At 39.9% G+C, this 16,523-nt stretch overlaps 2 protein-coding genes across 4 annotated transcripts; one reads left to right on the forward strand and one right to left on the reverse strand.

Moving 5' to 3' along the window:
* The first annotated feature begins 744 nt into the window (after positions 1-744).
* On the forward strand, positions 745-3,380 carry insb (preproinsulin b). The gene is made up of 3 exons (XM_082509170.1): positions 745-1,007; positions 2,230-2,432; positions 3,115-3,380. Exons 2-3 carry the CDS (start codon positions 2,243-2,245, stop codon positions 3,258-3,260), a joined length of 336 nt encoding a protein of 111 aa, XP_082365296.1. The 5' UTR covers positions 745-1,007; positions 2,230-2,242; the 3' UTR covers positions 3,261-3,380.
* A 247-nt stretch (positions 3,381-3,627) lies between these two features.
* hmmr (hyaluronan-mediated motility receptor (RHAMM)) lies at positions 3,628-11,132 on the reverse strand. Of its 3 annotated transcripts, XM_082510372.1 has the most exons (20): positions 10,768-11,131; positions 10,413-10,511; positions 10,232-10,323; positions 10,047-10,124; positions 9,708-9,896; positions 9,522-9,608; positions 9,328-9,439; positions 9,181-9,246; positions 8,956-9,029; positions 8,772-8,839; positions 8,333-8,691; positions 8,095-8,243; positions 7,755-7,969; positions 6,506-6,622; positions 6,201-6,380; positions 5,378-6,103; positions 5,216-5,288; positions 4,417-4,593; positions 4,124-4,286; positions 3,628-3,989 (listed from the first exon to the last, which is right to left on the reverse strand). In XM_082510372.1, coding segments are annotated over exons 1-20 (3,072 nt in total). In that variant the 5' UTR covers positions 10,814-11,131; the 3' UTR covers positions 3,628-3,987. The 3 variants fall into 3 exon arrangements, with proteins under 3 accessions (XP_082366498.1, XP_082366497.1, XP_082366499.1); XM_082510371.1 differs by having other exon boundaries at positions 3,628-4,286; positions 10,768-11,132; XM_082510373.1 differs by lacking the exon at positions 6,201-6,380 and having other exon boundaries at positions 3,628-4,286; positions 10,768-11,130.
* Positions 11,133-16,523: the final 5,391 nt, after the last annotated feature.

Raw genomic sequence — 16,523 nt, forward strand, 5'->3', positions numbered from 1 at the left:
TTGTTGAAGAATGGGAGACCCCATTTTTAGATTCCTCCATTTCCAGATGCTTGTTAAAGTCCCCCACTGCTTACGCAATTGTTTCGTCAAGTTCAAAAAACACACGAAGCTTTGAAGCTGGCAGATTCCTCGGCTGCACAGAATAATTTCTGAAGGTTAAACAAATAATATAGAAATCTCTTAAAAACTAAAAATGACTGAATTCTATGTGTATATATATATATATATATATATATATATATATATATATATATATATATATATATATATATATATATATGCATATATATATATATATATATGCATATATATATATATATATATGCATATATATATATATATATATGCATATATATATATATATATATATACACATAGAATTCAGTCATTTTTAGTTTTTAAGAGATTTCTATATTATTTGTGCGTGTGTGTGTCTTTTGCATTGTGATATGGGGATAAAGGCACGAATATAATACAATATAACTTTTTTCTCGACTAAATAAAAACGCCCATGTGAACTTGCATATGTACATCTGTAACTTGGACTTGAATGACGCAAACATTATTCACATGAGTCCTATGTGACAGTACCTAAAAACACCAGCAGTGGTCACTGGCAAACTTGGAAGTCCATGGCGCTTGTGATCAGAACATGGCATATGGTGTTTGTCAGTCATCCTGTTACCAGAGCAAGTCAGGACAACACACAGCAGGGGTTGAGTTGGGCATCGCTGGATGTCTGCCTTCTCAACTACATCCCGTTATTGCAGGTCCACACTCCGTTAAATGACGTAGTGCGACTGAAGAGCAGATCAGCATGCTTAGATCAGGGTTTTAATGAGAGGACCTTAGGGTTTTCCGCTGAGGCTGACAAAAGCCAGGTGGAGAGTTATTAAGGGGCAAAGGTAGCCAAGTAGAGATGTTCTCTACCAGTATAGCCCTATATGCCTAGGCCCTTTTCATCTTTAACCACCAGCTGCTCTGCTGCACTCAGGCCTCAAACACAGGTAAGGAAGTTTCTCTGTATTCCCTCAAGATTTTCACTGTTAAAATTTATGTGTATAATAACCAGGATGAAAATAAAGTGTGGGCAGAATCTATAATTCAACCCATCTACTGTGCCAAGGAGCCTGGCACAAGGCCGAGAGGGATAGAGGAGTGGCGGACCCGATAGAGTGTTCTGCCAATGCTGTAATGTCTGGCACAGGTGCATTGTTAAAGACACTGTTAAAATGATTTATTTTCAATCCAATAATCTGCAGTACATTATATGATGTCCACAAAAGGTCTATATAGTTTCTAAATGACTGCTAAATATGTTTTTCACCTTGAAACAGAAGCTGAACTTCAAACGTGCAAGAATATCCATCACAAATAGGATTTAACTAATATCACTTCTGTAATACTGGACAAATCATCTCCACTCTTGAGCACTGTAACTGCTAAGCTGGACAGCAAGGTGTGGGCTGACCTTGAGGATACACTGACAGTATCCACATTGGTGATTCTGGGGCATATTCTTTCTAGCTTTGATGGGGCCATCATAAAATCTGGCTCAACTGGGGATAAAAGTAAAGCAAACGGACTGAGAACAAAATCAATTTTCAATCTACTTCAACAGAGGCTGTGCAGAAATAACATTAGGCTCAACTTTGGGTGACTGAAATCTAAAAAAAACTAAAAAGGAAAAAAAAATATACCTATGAAACTTAGAACATTACAAAAATATTACATTTTTGGGGATGATTTTCTATTTAGAAAAAGATTATCACTATATGTTGCATTAGCCTTGTGAAAAACAGAGTGAAGACCAAGTGCGTCATCAAGATGTAACATTTCAAATGATCCTCTTTTCTCAAACACTGAAAATTTGGAGAATACGACAACTCTTCCACAGATCTTGTTTTTCAAATGGCATTTCCATCAAAGAATGCAGTATTAGCTTTTCCCCCCCTCTCCCTCCTTTCTAAATTTTGAGTTGGGGTATTGCCACGTGCCTCATCTTTGCAGCTATTAGGTAGAATCTCACAAGAAGTTATTAACAGAAAATGCCAGGAAAAGTCATCATTCGGCATCACTTCATGCTCTTTCACTCCTCCAAACCTTCAGGCATTATGTATTAATAACTGAATTCACTTTTACACTTTTCTTTGAAACCCAACACAATAAAAATCTGAATAGCTTTCAAATGTTTGTGTATGAAGTCCTCTTTTTTGTCCTTTGTTCAAGCGGTCTCCCTCGTATGGCCAGGGTATCATGGGCAGTGTCCATGCTGTTACTGCTGATGCTCTGCTCTCCAGGGGGGTCTTCGGTCCCCCTCAAGCATCTGTGTGGTTCCCACCTGGTGGACGCCCTCTACTTTGTGTGTGGAGAAAGGGGCTTTTTCTACAATCCGAGCCGGACCCACAAGCGTGATGTGGAACATCTGCTCGGTAAGACCACCGTTCTGCTTCTCTTTTTTTTTGACTTGTGTAAAATAAGCTCTAATTGTCCCCTTGATGGTGGGAGTTCAGAAAGGAACAGCATGACATCACCCCAAGACCCCAGTGGTGCTTTGTGTGTCTAGTCTCTGAACACAATGTTCAAAGTTCAGACTCAGTCTAATGAAAATGCCAAATTGGATGCTAGCTGGAAGAAAAATGTTTAGGGACAACATGCTGAAAACTTTACAGAACTATATCAATGTATTGAGTCATCATTAGTGTGCAAAGCCTAACTCCAGGCTCCTCTGAGTTCAGTGGTGTAGCCAGGCTTGTGGTTTGTAGCTTTCAACATCTATGCTGTGACAAAACCAGTTGATCAAAATTGTGAAATCGCTAAATTATTCATTATGTTATTTCTAGAAACTTTTTTGGATCTTCCGCATCAAACGCTCTATTGATGTTTCGACGTTAACATTAGGGGTGTAAGCTATGATATGCCTCCGTTAGCGCTCCATCATATCTCCTCTTGAAGTACAGACTAACAAGACTAAATGGATTGGGGAGATCAGATTAACTAGCCATTAAGTCTCCATTAAAGTGTGAACAGTAAATGGTATTTTGCGGAACTGGAGATTTGCACAGCAGCATCAGGACTTAACACAGGGCTGTGGAAACTTTCTCCACTTCAAAGGGTTCCTGTCTAAAAGGGCCAGACAGGACCAGCGACTGTGGAGGGCTTTGTCGGGCCGCGACGAGCCCAAAGTGAAGAGAGGGATCGTGGAACAGTGCTGCCACAAGCCGTGCAGCATTTACCACCTGGAGGGCTACTGCGACTGACTCGCCACTTCAGGAGCACCACTCATAGCCTGTAAAAAGGTCCCGAAGTCAATTTCTGGCCTGATACTTGCTGGCTATGTCTTATCAACTGAAGGAAATAAAGCTTCCTGACCCATAACCCAAGGCTCTTCTCTGCAAAGATGTGAATTTGTGTTTTTTTTGTCGCTCATATATAGTGCAGCTGAAACATGGGCTGTGGTAGCCTTTTGCTGTACTCCAACCTGTGGCTGCAGTCCTAGAGTGCTCTCTTCTGGCTAAGGATAGACATGGCCAAAATGATCCAAATGAGAGAAAAGAAAAAAGCTCCTTATAAAGCATTTCTACACCTAGCATGTGAATAGGTCTCAAGAACGATTGGGCACAAGAAGAGTATTAAAATTTGTCTTTATTTACAGAATAAGACAGAGCTTTTCCCCATGAGATAATTACTACAACCCTAAGATTAATGAAAAAGATTAAAATTCAGTTAGCAAAATGCACCTTGGATTTTTAGCCAGTTATACTTTTGATCTCCAATTGTTAGCATCTAAGACTTTATTCCATCTTTTACCTCATTAAGTTTAAACAGTTTTTGTTAAAAAAATAAAATAAAAAATCCAAACAAAATGTACACACTAAAACAAAAGGCTGTAAAACCTCAGTTTACACTCTCATAACCCACAGATACTAGATCTCAGAAAAGTCTCTTGGCAGCACTGCTAGCAGAGTCCTAAAGCCCATAATGGTTTCCTAACAAAACAAACAGAGAATCAGAGTTTTAAAAACACTTTAGGAGTTACATAAAAATGAGACTCATCCACAAAAAAAATGTCATAGTTCATCTCATCATTCCTTCAAGGTTCTGGCCAGATGAACGTGCTTACAGTCTTTAAGCGGCTCAGACGTTTCAGTTTGCCTGTTCTCCTTATCATGTTGGAAAGCTTTGCTGGGGTCAAACCTGCGGCGAGGCGCACCGGGGAGCTTTGACTTCACTTGCTCCAGATCAGTCTTTAGCCAGCTCACCTGAGAGCGAAGCTTAGACACCTCCTACACACACACGAAAAAAAAGGGAAAATAAATAAATAAAAAGAAGGTGGGGAGGGTGTAGTGTAGAGGCATGTTAGCTTGAAATGATGTCTGCGTTTTGGAAGGCAGGCAATTCTGCATCACGTTTTACCTGTTTCAGAGAGATGTTCTCATCCTTCAGCTTCACCACGTGTTTGATCTTCTGCTTCTGGTTCTGGTGTCCCAAGAGGCGAGCGTAAGCGTCAGCCAGTTTGTTTAATTCCTCCTGGTTTGCCCCGTTCTCATTAAGTAGTGCATTTCGCTCTGCTGCAAAGGCATTGAGCTGTTCCTGCAGACACACATTAATTAGTTTTCACTATTATTCTGATAACTGTGTGTTCACAGAAATGTTATGACATCAACATTCATTTTGATTTGACCACTTGATGAATACACATCTCCACTCTTCAAATCTTCACCAACTTCTGGGGAAAAAAAAAAAAAAAGTCTTGCCTTTTAGTTGCTTAAAAGCACTTCAATCGGTAAGACTAGAAAAGTACTGTGCAAGTACTGCTCCATTCACTGCTAAAAACCTCCACTTTTTTCCTCTCAATCACCTTCTTCACCAACTGTGTCTGTGAGCCATTTGATGCTGGGTGAATAGAGTAAATTGGGATTATTAGAACTCTGGAGCTCCAAAGAGAGTGTGTAGAAGTACTGAAGCTGTTAATTGAGCTGAAGACAACTAAAAGACAGCCTGAACAGCAGAGGTGGGTGAGAAATATCTGCGGGTTCATATGTGGCAGTTTTATTTTGCTGGTAAGATAAACATAAAGTGCATGCACCCTGTCAACTAAACCAATTAAACAAGGAGGGGTTTTGCTGTTATTAATCTAAAAATACTAATTAGTCCAACTTTAATGAAAACGTGTGTGGGTTTCTATGAGTTGTCATAAAAATAAATCACAGACCTGGAAGGGCTTGACTTTGGCAAACAGCTCCTCATATTGTTTCTTCCAGTGCTCGGTCTCTGAACTTGAAGAACTTAAAAGAAAGTATACGATGAGTTAAAAAATGCACAAATTGTAACAGCAAAAACCTCCGGAGGACACACAAAGATCAACCTCTCTCACCTCTTCTCTTGTGCTTCAGTTATTTGTCTTTGCAGTTCCTGCCGCTGCTCCTCCAACTCCCACTGCAGCGTAACCTTCTCCTGAGTCAGTACTTTTACCTGCTCTCTTATAGCTCGTCTGTCTTGTCGCACCTCATCCAACACGAGCTGCAGAGCTTGTGTTTTCTCTTCTGCGAGGCCTAATTGGGCCCGGAAGCTCTCGGTTTCTTGTTCAACCTCATCCAGGTGAGACTGAAGCAGATTTCTGGCCTGCTCGGCCGTGCTAAGTTGATTTTCAAGATCCACCTTAGATTGGTCTCTGAGCTCTACCTGAGACAGCAGACCTTTCCTTTCCTCCTTTAATCTCTCGAGCTCAGTCTGTAGTATGATCACCTCTGACCTTAGCTGCTGGTGGTCTTTCCTTTCAACCTCACATGCTTCCTTCTCCTCCTGAAGGGCGATCTGAATTTTAACCTTCTCCTCTCTTTCTTGTTTGAGCTGTGTCGTCATTTCCTCCTTTTCCCCACTGATTTCCTCCAGCAGTTTCTGGGCTTTTTCCCTCTCTTTTTGGAACTGAGCTACACTCTGACCTCTCTCTTCCCCCAGTTGTCCCAGTGCGTCTTCTTTCTCCTTTTTCTGCAGCTGTACCTCCTGCTGTAGCTGACTGATCTGAACAGCGTGGCTCGCCTCCGCGGCCTTCATCTCATCATCTTTTTGTGCAAGGCAAGCCTGCACCTCCAGCAACATTCTACAAAGTCAAAGAGAAAGGTAGAAAAGTGACAACTTTAGCAAAAGGTAGAAATTTTGTTTTAAAAAAAAAATAAAAAAATTTTTTTTTAGGATACCTCAAAATCTGCTCGCTGGCTTTCACTCCAGCTAACTGTATCGCCTGCTGCTCTTTTAACCATTCCCTGACTCTCTTGATCTCCTCCTCCTTCTGTTGAAACCCTGTGAGGATCACCTCCTTAATTTCAAGTTCTAGCTCTCTCTGCCTTTCCTTTGCTTCCTTTAAAGCCTCTCTGGTACTGAAAATTAAAACGAGCATCCCGTGAAGCCCACGCTCTGGCAGAAATCCACATTTAAAGCAAGCACAAATCAAACTGGCTTTTCAAGAGACACATCCAAGAACTACAGACGCTTGAGCGCTCACCTTTCCAGCTCCGTGACAGTTTCTGCCATCTTGCTCAGGGACTTTGTGTGCGCCTCTTCAAGCACTCTCACAGCAGCTAAATGCTCCTCTTTCACAGCTGCCATGTCATTGCTTTTACTTAAAAAAAAAAAAAAATAATAATAATAATAATAATAATAATAATAATAATAATAATAATAATAAGACACATTGTCAGTTTACGTTCCTAAAACACCCAATTCACTATAACAATTGACAGAAGTATCAAAAAATATACAAAATCAAATAGCAGTGGTCACATAATGCATCAAGTAACACTGCATTTAGAAAAACAGATGAGACAGTTTTTCAAACTTTTTCTTCCTCAACTTCCTAAAAACATTAATAAATTACTGTATCTTTGGGTTTGGATTTTTTTTAAAAACACATAAATAAATAAATAATAATATTGGAAGATATAGTGGAATAACTGTGCTCGCAACAACAGCAGGGGTTGTTGCGAGCACACATCTACGGTCTACGTAACGAGGTGATCTGGGGTGAATACTTCAACTTTCATAAACTATTCGCTTCATGTTGCCTTGTGAAAACCCGTCCACTGGGATTTCCTCCTGATGCCACTGACTATCACAACTGGAGGAAGAGCTTACTGATGCTATTTGAAGAAAACTGGAGCTCTATGGTTTAACTTCACTTTTATGTAGTGTTAACGGAGTGAACTTGTACAAATGTAAGTGGAATAATAGGACTTTCTGTTTTCTCATGAAACTGCTCCCTTAATTTCATTCCAATTACCTTGTCGGCTGCAGCGAATATTCTCGTGTTGCCAAACTTTTATTTGTGTTTGGTGCGAACAAACCATAAGAGAATTAGTCTATGGTATGGAATAACCTTGAGTCGTAATAAAATCTTCGCTTGCAGCCCTAGCTACAAGGTGCACATCATCAATATTAAAGTGACGTGGCCCTCCAAACCTCTTACATTTACCAGACTCTCAAAAAGAGAAAAGAAAGAAAACATGGTCACCAAGTGCCCTCCTTTCTTTATACACCAAGGATGAAGTCAGTACATTTGGAAACTTTAAATTGGTCTAAAACAGAGACAGTGACCCACTGACTCCGTCATGCTTGTGATGGACTGATGCACAGCAATTATTTTCTCCCCGCTTTATTTACAGTGCATGCCAGGACATGCTGCCAGTCTAGTGGGTCAAAAATAGTAACACATGGGCAGTGACACCCATCAGTTTGCTTGCCCTTTGGTTGCTCACCTCTCCAAAAGTGCTTCTGTATCACTCAGCTGTCTCTCCAGCTGCCTTTGGAGGGTCTCCCGACTCTCTGTCATTTCCTGATTATTCTGCTCCTGTTCTTCCATAAGGGCAAGCTCTCCCAGGACCTCCTCCATCTCTTCCTTTAGCTGTCTGAACCGATTCTCAGAATCCTCTCGCACCTGCTCCACTAGCACAGATAGGGAGTCCACTAATGACTGCAGGGAGAGGTGAAAAGACAAAAAAAAAGAAACAATAAGTTACAGCTTAAAAGTTATTGCACTGAGTTTTGGTTAACAAAAAACAACAGCAAACCCAACAGACAAGAAAAAGTTTGTCTCACCCTTTCCTTTGCCAGTTCCTCAGTAAGCTTGGCATGTTCTTCCTGGAGCTCAGTGCATCTCTTTGTCTCCTCTTTTTTAGCCTCCTTTAGCAAGCCCAGCTCCTTCTTCAACTCTTCCACCCTCCTTAGTCCCTCCTCCTGAGTCTTGCCTAAGATATATAAAAACAAGAACTTCACAAACCTGGAATTATTTTCTGTACCTTGAATAGCCAAAGCCACTGGCTCAGGATGAACATACTTCTCTCTTCCTCGGAAAACAGACACCTCTGTTCAAGATGCGCCACTCGCTCATCCAGCTCCTTCTCCGTTCTCCGGAGCACCTCCCTCAGTCTAGAAAGCTCTGCTTCCTGCTGGCCTACTGTCACTTGAGATTCTTGAACATCTTGGTTGGCTAACTTTATTTGTTCCTCCATGGCACTCATAGAAGACTTCAGCTCCTGCTCTTGTTCCTCCAACTTCTTTTCCATTTCCCATAAAGCATCCTTTGTTGACTGCAGCTCTTGCTGGAGTTTGCGTACCACCTCCTCTTTTTGCCGCAGCGCATCTTGAGTGGTTTCAAGCTCAGAAACACACCGCTCTAGTTCGGACTCCAGCTGCCTGTGGAAAAATGACAAATGAACATATAAGACACGCAGGAAGGATAAATTTAATTAGATATACATTAAGCGTTTGCTCACTTTAGTTTCTCCACTTGGGAACCAGCAACAGTGTTCTGGGTCTTCTCTTGAATCTTCAAGCGGAGCTCCTATGGCCACAAAGATGGATTAAACATGACTTTCACAATTTATGAATAAAAGATGGGGGAAGACAAATTAATAAATACATATTTGCAGCATGTGGTAATGTAAATCTAGTTTATACCTGGTTTTCATCATTGGTTGCATCCAGGTATCCCTGCACTACACGGATCTCCTCCCTGAGCTCCCGTATCACAGCTGGCAGAGAATGTAACCATTAAAAAGAAACACAGTAAAGGTGATGCTACTTGCTTACTAATGTTATTCCCAAGTCAAAGATGGTGAAAATGTTCATTTGCCTTCCAGTTCAACTCAACAGACTTTGTGAAAAATCCAAAAGAAAACTCACCATGTAATCGAGCATTTTCGTTTTCCAGATCTTCATTCTGACTTTTTGTCACCTGATGGAGGTCCTCTAGAGAAAGATAGCATCCCTAATTAGTTCACCTACACATTCTGCATATGTAATAGATAGATATATAGTCTTAAATCTTACCCAAGTCTTTATTCCTGTCCTTTAAAGCTGCGAGTGTAGCCCTTGCAGCTTGTAGGTCAGTTTCTAAAACTTTTATTTGGCCTTCAGTGTTAATCTGAAGTACACTAAATTCCTGAATAAAAAAAAAAAAGACAATTTATTACTGCACATGGGTTAATATTAAGGTAGGATTTAACAAACTGAATGAATCATACCTGGTTTTTCACATCCAAAGTGTTCCTAGCTTCCATCAACTCCATGGTAAGGGAATTGATTCTCTTTTTTGTTGTATCAGCAGACACCTTGAAAAAAAATAAAAAATAAAAAACACCCACCATTCAAGTCCAAACACACTCATGACGGTATTTCTAAATACAAGTAGAGCCTAGATATCATCATACCTTGTTTTTTAGGAACTCGTTGACTTTCTTGAGTTCAGCTCGCTGTCTCTCAAGTGTGGTAACACTGGCAGTGAGCCCGGTCCTTTCCCTGATTGCAGCCAACAGCTTGGCCTCTACCTTCTTTAGCTCTTCTTCCAGGGCGAGTACCCGACGATCCTGCTCCCCACGCTGTTGCACCAGGGACCGGATCTGGGAAGAATCAAAGCTCAAACTATCTTTCTGGTACAGGCACCAACAGGATGAACAGCAGCTTGAACACTTACTGGTGCACCAGTTCCACAGTAATAACTAAGGACACAAGCTACTGATTACAGAGGACTATCAATCTTTGAGGTGTACCTCCTTCTCCAGTAGTTTCTGCTGCTTCCTCTCCGCAGTCATGCCATTCCTGTCTTTCTTTGCACTTGACCCTTCAGGCTAGTTTTTGACAAGGGAAAGACAAAGGAAACAAATATTGTATATCTCAAGCAACTCTATGATCAGCAGGCTCTGCAGAGTGGCGTTAACAATAACATTAAACTCACAAGGACATCAAGCGACAGAGTCCTGCGGACAGGAGAAACTAAGGCATTTCTGGAAGGCGATGGTGGTGGCGGCAGCATAGCAGCTCCATCAGCTGAAGACACAAAAGAAAAACAGTGGTACTAACGTTGTGTTACCAGTTACACCATTTCCTGTAGCATTACATGTAGCAGAGCCACTCACCCGCTTTAGGAGGTTTGAATCGATCAGATTTGTCAAAGGATGCCACTCCTCTCAGGTCCCCAGGTTTAACCTCATAGGACCCCGGAGGAGGGGCGCAACCTTCGAACAACAAGAAGACGTTAGCTGTAATGTCGATCACCGCAATCAACAGTGGTATCATAAACACCATCAGGCCTTTGTTATGTAAACAAATAACCACCCGTGGCTATGTTTTATTAATTTATATACGTTAAACAAGAAACCCCGCTAACCAAATGTGCCTTAACGCTTGCTTAGCTTTAGCCAGCGAACATAAGCCATTTAACGTTAAGTGGTTGAATTTGGCAGCATGCTACAGCCGTTAGCTTTTACTTACCTACGTGTTCGTTGAATCTCCTCAAAGGAGCTCGTGAAAAAGACATTTTATCCCACTGTATGTGACTAACTTTGAATTTCTAGAAGTGTCGCAAAGGCTGTAGTGCAACTCTCACTGACAAGCAACGCTTCGCCGCTGAAATTTCAAAATAACGTCATGCGTAGATTTATCTGCCCGTAGCCAATAGGAATCCAGTCCCCATAACGCAGTTCCGGATATCGCGAGCGTCTTCTTTTCACAACAAATTCAAATAGCCCTCAAGTTTACTTAGAAAGTGTAGTTTCGGATTTTGTTTAAATCCGTAACTGTAGAAATTATATATTTTACTTATTTTATACACCCATTGATGTACACCTGTACAGACTTAACATACTCGTTTTCGATTTGATTTGTTTTTTGGGGGAGGGGCTTCCCCAGGTCTTTTTAAATGGCTTACCATGGACGCTTTCTCCCATTGAAAAATAAAATACCATCCATAGCTCGATTTTTTTAAATAACTAAAAATCCAAAAATAATTAAAAACAGTTTAATTGGCATAAATTGCTAAGTAAAATAATTCTGTTTAATAGAATAGCAAAAGTCTACAAAGTCCAGTTTGGTCTTTGGTCGCTAACCCAGTTAATTTTTAAATACAATGCATTCAGAAAGCATTCCAACCTTTGTTATATTGCAGTTTATCTCAAAATGATTTTTTCCCTTTAATATGTACAGATGTGCTCCACAGTGAGACAAAAAAAATTTTAAATGCTTGGTATCTATTTTTACTATAGTTCTGCAATATGATAATAGTATTAGGCAAGGCAAGGCAAGTTTATTTGTATAGCACAATTCAACAACAAGGTGATTCAAAGTGCTTTACAGAGACATTAGAAACAAGAACAAATAAAAAGCATGATTTAAAATTGATTAAAACAAGCAAATAAACTAGCTAACTAATTAACAAACAAACAACAAACAACAGTATATAAAATCAAAACAGATAAAATCAGAACAGTAGATAAAATCAGTAGTTAAATGTAAGTTTTGAAATTTAAGCTTAAAGTGTGGATTTGGTGCTTTATTCAAATGCAGCTGAGAACAGGTGAGTCTTCAACCTGGATTTAAATAAACTGAGTGTTTCAGCTGATCTGAGGCTTTCTGGGAGTTTGTTCCAGATATAAGGAGCATAAAAGCTGAATGCAGCTTCTCCGTGTCTGGTTCTGACTCTGGGAACTGATAAAAGACCGGATCCAGATGACCTGAGGGATCTGGATGGTTCATACTGGGTCAGGAGGTCATTGATGTATTTTGGTCCTAAACCATTCAGAGCTTTATAGGCCAGCATCAGAACTTTAAAGTCTATCCTCTGATGGACAGGCAGCCAGTGTAAGGACCTCAGAGCTGGACTGATGTGGTCCACTTTTTTGGTCTTAGTGAGGACTCGAGCAGCAGAGTTCTGAATGAGCTGTAGTTGTCTGACTGATTTTTTAGGTAGACCTGTAAAGATGCTGTTACAGTAATCAAGCCTACTAAAGATGAATGCATGGACTAGTTTTTCCAGGTCCTGTTGAGACATCAGATCTTTTATCCTTGATATATTCTTGAGGTGATAGTAAGCTGACTTTGTTATTGTCTTAATGTGTTTTTCTAAGTTTAGGTCTGCATCCATCACTACACCCAAATTTCTCGCCTGGTTTGTGGTTTTTAGACGTATAGATTGAAGTTCTCTGGTGACCTGTAATCGTTTTTCTTTGGCGCCAAAGACTATTACCTCAGTTTTGTTTTTGTTTAGCTGGAGAAAATTGTGGCACAACCAGTCATTGATTTCCTCAATGCATTTACCAAGAGCCTGTACAGGGCCTCGGTCTCCTGGTGACATTGTGATATATATTTGTGTGTCATCTGCATAGCTGTGATAGTTTATTTTGTTGTTGTTTATAATCTGTGCCAGTGGGAGCATGTAGATGTTAAACAGAAGGGGTCCCAAGATGGAACCTTGGGGAACTCCACATGTGATACTTGTCTGCTCAGATGTGAAGTTACCTATTGATACAAAGTATTTCCTGTTTTCTACGTATGTTTTGAACCAGTTTAGTACAGTTCCTGAAAGACCTGTCCAGTTCTCCAGTCGTTTGAGTAATATGTTGTGGTCAACTGTATCAAATGCTGCACTGAGATCCAGTAAAACTAAGACTGACATTTTTCCACTGTCTGTATTCAGACATATGTCATTAAACACTTTGGTCAGAGCGGTTTCAGTGCTGTGGTTCTGTCTAAAACCTGACTGGAAGGCATCGTAGCAATTATTCTGTTTTAAGAAGTAACTGAGCTGTTGAGAAACTGCTTTTTCAATGATCTTACTTAAAAACGGGAGATTTGAGATCGGCCTGTAGTTGTTCATTTGTGTCTTGTCAAGATTGTCCTTTTTCAGTATAGGTTTGATTACAGCAGTTTTTAGTGATTCTGGAAACACACCTGATAATAAAGAAAAGTTGACGATCTGTAACAGGTCTGACTCTAAAGTCTTTGAGACCTTTTTGAAAAAACTTGTTGGCAGGACATCTAAACAGCAGGAGGAGGAGTTCAGTTGACCTAAGATGTCCTCCAGGTCTTTGCTGTTAATAGGTTGAAACTGTTTCATGGTGTTTAAACAGTTTTTTGGTGGACACAGTACATATCCTGGATCTGCTGTTGATGTACCAATTGCTTGTCTAATCTTTTGGATTTTTTCAGTGAAGAATTTGGCAAAGTCATTGCAGGCCATGGTCGAATGAAGTTCAGCTGCCACTGACACAGGAGGGTTTGTTAGCCTGTCAACTGTAGAAAATAAGACCCGAGCATTATGGCTGTTTTTAGTGATGATGTCAGAGAAGTAGGACCTCCTTGCATTCCTCAGTTGTAAATTATAATTGTGAAGTTTCTCTTTATAAATGTCATAATGAACCTGGAGGTTTGTTTTTCTCCATCTGCGCTCAGCTTTCCTACACTCTCTTTTTTCATTTTTCACCAGTGTGGAGTTTCTCCATGGAGACTTTTTCCTTCCAGAGATAACCTTCACCTTAATGGGAGCAATAGTGTCCATTACATTTAACATGTTAGCATTGAAGCTATTGACGAGCTCATTGACTGACCCTCTGGGCAGGTCAGGTGTTAATGGGAAGACCTGGTTAAAAATTGCACTACTGTGTTCAGTTATACACCGTTTTGTGATCACTGTTGTTGATATATTTGTGTGGGCTGAGATTTTACTTTCAAAGAAAACACAGTAATGATCAGACAGGCCCACATCAGACACAGTAACCTTTGAAATGCTCAGGCCTTTGGAGATCAGTAGGTCAAGAGTGTGTCCTCTATTATGTGTGGCCTCTGTTACATGCTGAGTCAGCCCAAAGTTGCCCAGAGTGTTACTCAGGTCTTTAGTCCCTTTGTCCTGAGGGTTGTCCACATGAATGTTAAAATCCCCAGCAATAATTACACAGTCAAAATCAACACAGATCACAGACAGCAGTTCACTAAGGTCATTATTACATAAGTATTCAGAACCATTTACTTAATATTTTGTTCAATCGTCTTGTCTTATGCAGGGGTCTCGAACGCCAGGCATCCAGGGCCGGTGTCCTGCAGGTTTTAGATCTCACCCTGGGTCAACACACCTGAATCAAATGATTAGTTCATTAGCAGGCCTCTGGAGAACTTCAAGTCATGTTGAGGAGGTAACTTAGCCATTTAAATCAGCTGTGTTGGATCAAGGACACATCTAAAACCTGCAGGACAGCGGCCCTCGAGGCCTGGAGTTCAAGACCCCTTATAGGTTATGGTCCTACAATATTGACAACATATTATTTTTTTAATTTTCTACCATTCTTGACAGAATCCAACCCAGATAGGGTTGGATGAGAAGAATGGGTGCAAAGACAATTTGTTTCATTTTTTTCCAAGATACATTAGGATAAATTCTGGCTAAGGCAGTGCAGCACATTTAATTTTTCAAGTCGCAAAGGTATGATATAACAACATGATTGAGATGCTACATTGATCCAGGTACAACACCAACACGAGGATATGAGAGACCCTTCCTATAGGCCACCTGGCATATGTAACAGATGTAGTATGTACACAAGCTTCATTCTACAAGATTCTCAAAACAAACAAATTTGGAAAACTAAAACCTGAAAACATCCTCAGGTGTAGGTTCAGGTGTAATACGGCATGCTGCAAGTAAATGGTAGAACCCATTGAAAAGCAAACATGCTAAATACAACTTCTTTTTTTTCAGTTAAACATTTTTTATTTCATGGAAATACAACATAATTTCAAATCCTTTGCAGGAACATTGTTGTACATTTTATATTCTTTTTCTCCACTTTTTTTTTTTGTACTTCAAAACATGGTCACTTGTACAACAATATCATAAACAAAGCCTCATGTCACAAATGGAGCCATTGATGACAATAAATTACATTTGCCATGCTAAGGTTTCGAGATGACACGCCGGTACCCTTCATTTTGACGAGATCAACCTTTAAATGAACCGCAAGTCAGACTTGAATAAATACGCTAAAAAGACACCGGAGTTACAAAAGAAACTTTCTTCATTCAAAACGGAGCAGAAAAAAGAAGGCTGCTTTGAAGAGGGTTACTTCATTTGTCTTTCTTCATAAGAAAAAAATAGGGACAAAGTTTTTGCATATTTTGATAACACTGCTAAATCTAAAGCAAAGAGTCCCACAATAGTAAATACTGACTATATTTAGGAAACTGCCCTTTAATCATAACTGACATTTTAGTTTATTACTTCTTCTTTTTTTAATTATTTGTTCCTTCGCTGTATGAGGAGAATATTTCATCTTCACCCATTCATACTCAAAACAGGTTAATCTAGTACAGCACTGTCTTTATACAACCTAGAGGTATTTTCTAATCTTTTTGTTCCTTTTTAACTCTTGAAAAAGCAAACACATTTACTCAGATGACTGTGTGTCTTTTTGCAAACTGTAAATAATATCACTGTATTCATATACAGAATATAAAAATCTTTCCAACAGACAAAAGAGGAGGAGGGGACAAAACAAAATAAAAAATAAATAAATAAAAAAAAAACTACCGATGAGGTTTTCCAGTCAATAGAAGAGAGGCAAGTATGCAAAGGATGGTTAAATTAAAATATTAATAATTAAAAACAAAGAACAATTACGACACTCAACACTTCACTTTGTTCAACGGTGAAATTTACAGTGGAACTGGTTACCGAGTAAAAGCGTGTCAGGAGGCCGACGAAAAACCAGGTAAACTGAAGGCAAATCAAAGATGCAGTGTACCTCCGCTCCTCTGAAAAGCAGGCCGTGTGTGAGAGTAATGAAAAGTATATAAACGCGTCATGACAGACGCCTTGTATCATGGACAGTGGGTAGATTATTATACAGATGCATCACGATAAACAAGTTTGGGTCTTAATAGAGGACACGCGTAGAGATCGCACAGGTGTACTGGTGCCTGTGCGAGTACTGTTGGGAGACGTCGGATCACGTAAGAGCACCATGTTGGACTTAAATATATTTATATATATCTATATAATTTGGAAAATTTGTTATTTGTTGCGCCGTTTCATATCACATTTTTTAAAATCAGATAGTCTAATTTTTGTCTCTTTTGGCATTTGTATCAGTGGTCCAGCGAACAGGTAAGCAACTGAAGGAGTAAGAGAAGGCATGCACGAGTCTTGAGTGGAAGCCACACAAACGAGGAAATAAAAAGAAGAGACGTGACTATACACTTCT

The sequence above is a fragment of the Aulonocara stuartgranti genome (genome assembly GCF_965226115.1).
Source record: "Aulonocara stuartgranti genome assembly, chromosome: 2".
In the NCBI taxonomy this organism is placed as follows: Eukaryota; Metazoa; Chordata; class Actinopteri; order Cichliformes; family Cichlidae; genus Aulonocara; species Aulonocara stuartgranti.

Bases quoted from the DNA above. Each gene is read 5' to 3' on its own strand.
- insb (XM_082509170.1), top strand. From the start codon at position 2,243: ATGGCCAGGGTATCATGGGCAGTGTCCATGCTGTTACTGCTGATGCTC. The intron at 2,433-3,114 runs GTAAGACCACCG...TCCACTTCAAAG, and splicing joins TGATGTGGAACATCTGCTCG to GGTTCCTGTCTAAAAGGGCC.
- hmmr (XM_082510371.1), bottom strand. From the start codon at position 10,813: ATGTCTTTTTCACGAGCTCCTTTGAGGAGATTCAACGAACACGTAG. The intron at 9,030-9,180 runs GTGAGTTTTCTT...ATTCTCTGCCAG, and splicing joins CGAAAATGCTCGATTACATG to CTGTGATACGGGAGCTCAGG. The intron at 6,104-6,200 runs GTATCCTAAAAA...TTGACTTTGTAG, and splicing joins GCCAGCGAGCAGATTTTGAG to AATGTTGCTGGAGGTGCAGG.